Source organism: Nannochloropsis gaditana (assembly GCF_000240725.1).
Source record: "Nannochloropsis gaditana CCMP526 unplaced genomic scaffold scaffold1052, whole genome shotgun sequence".
NCBI lineage: Eukaryota > Eustigmatophyceae > Eustigmatales > Monodopsidaceae > Microchloropsis > Microchloropsis gaditana.
The window spans coordinates 1-2,034 of NW_005802901.1; the positions used below are offsets into that span (position 1 = coordinate 1).

Genomic DNA, 2,034 nt, shown 5'->3' on the forward strand with positions numbered 1-2,034 from the left:
GGCTCGCTTAACCTCCTATCGCCGATCTCATGCTCCCTTAGCATCATCATGTCATCTATATATTCGCGTCACTAACATCGTCACCATTTTCTAGAAAGCTTAGCTAATCCTCTTCTAAAGTGTTATTTTTATCTAAAATAATCGGGGATGAGAATAAAAGGTAAGTGAGGCTTCTTAGGTCCATTTTGGCGAGGTTGAAAAACCGGCGCTTCAGGACTTTGACGGCTTTTCTAACGCTGCGAAGAGTGAAGATCCTTTCTGGTACATGATGTCACTGACGGGGTGGAGGTTGTGAAAAGGCAAGGTCGGAGGAGTCAGGAATGAGAATATTTGTATTATGGGAATGGCGATCAAATCACTTACCAAGAAGAAAAGCATTCGCAGACTAGCGAGGCCTCGATGACTGCGAAAAAAAAGATCGGCCTGAGCTTTGCCTCGTTGTAGCAATGGCTCCAGCACTCGTTTATCTGATCTTCAGGCCTTGAGTTGAAGTGTCGCGATACGACAGAGGTACTTCGGCATCGGAGGTTCGGAGTGTACCGTTTTAGTCGCTCATCCGACGAGAAATTAGGTCCCCAAAGACTGGGGTCATCAACTAGCGCCGCGCATTGAGGCAGATCTGGTTTCAAGGCGTAGTTTGGAACAGCCCCAAAAACATAGTGTCTACCCATCTTTTCCGATATGAGTCCGCAGCTTGATAATGATCGAGGAAATTTGAAGGTCCCCCCAATGGTTCGAAAGGGGGCAAGCTCCACGGTGTACGCCCACAGTCCTCCATAAGCGACTTCGGAGTTTTGTAAAGAGGTTGCACAACTGTCGTAATAGCTCAGCCCAAACCGGTTAGGTATCCTGTCATTTATGGAGTCATCATCCTCACCAATAGGTTTCACCTCCCCTCCCCCAAAAAGGGGGGAGAAACCTATTTTTTCCAAATTGCTTTGCACATTAATATAGGTATTTCTTGGCAATGATATACCCCACTTATAGTTGCAATCAAGACTATTAGGATTGTTAATGGAGCATGACTGGGAGAATGGCCATCCCGCTCTGTCTTGGCACTGGGCAGGTATTTCGGAGAAGACACGTTGAAGAAAAAGGGCGTGGCTTTGGATCAAGAATACTTTTGATAACATATTTTGAATGTCGTCGTTGTATGCGCACTTGGCATTGATTGTGTCTTCGTCAAACTCGGTAGGATCGCAAAATGAGGTCATCTGCATGATGACAGTGGCTTGAGAGGCGTAATTCATGAGGAACGCGGCGATATAACGGTACCTTTGGCCGAACTTCATGAAGCCATCCCACTTGTGCGAACCGTCCTCCACATTCCTCAAACAGTTTTGAAAACTGTCGACGTTGCTCGAGTGATATACAGGGGGCGGGTACTGATCATAGTTCGTCCCCTCGGTCATCCTTTGAGGTCTATCCGTCACGCGGCACTTGTTGGCGTTATCGTTGATCCAGTTGACAACATCTATGCGAGAATTAGTCTTGCCGGAGACGGTGCCAAACCATTTGTCATAATCGGCATGGATGATATCCAAAGCGGTCTGAGATTTCTTCCATGCTCCGGTAAACTCCTGTGTTTTCCAATTTTTAACCTGGTAAAGGCAAGGAGGGTGTGGAACGGAGGAGGTAAATTCCATTTATGAATTTCTCACACGGGGCAAGGGAGACTGTCGAGTTGTATGCATGAAAGAAGAGACGACGCTTATTCATTGGGAAGCTTTCCTACTGGGGAATACGCGTACCTGCTCGTCGATTTGGGCTTGAGAGTTTCCCTTCTTTTGATTTCGAATGTAAGCCAAACTTCCAGTTCTCCTCACCAAGGTGTCGAGGTCGAGCATTTCGAAGACTACACATTCGTCGTATCTTGCCAGAAAGCAATCTGGGTCAAGTCCCGTGTTAAAATTTATCATGGAAGGCGACGGAAAGTCAATATAATTTGGGTTGTCAGACGAGCCATCTGGGGGATCATAGAAAAAACTCGAAAAGACAAGCCCTATAGATGCTACAATTGTGCGTGCTGCACCG

General features: G+C 46.6%; 1 protein-coding gene across 1 annotated transcript; it reads left to right on the forward strand.

The window, feature by feature from the left end:
* Nucleotides 1-1,046: 1,046 nt before the first annotated feature.
* On the forward strand, nucleotides 1,047-1,718 carry NGA_0682600 (uncharacterized protein). The gene is made up of 2 exons (XM_005852612.1): nucleotides 1,047-1,066; nucleotides 1,196-1,718. Exon 2 carries the CDS (start codon nucleotides 1,530-1,532, stop codon nucleotides 1,650-1,652), a length of 123 nt encoding a protein of 40 aa, XP_005852674.1. The 5' UTR covers nucleotides 1,047-1,066; nucleotides 1,196-1,529; the 3' UTR covers nucleotides 1,653-1,718.
* Nucleotides 1,719-2,034: the final 316 nt, after the last annotated feature.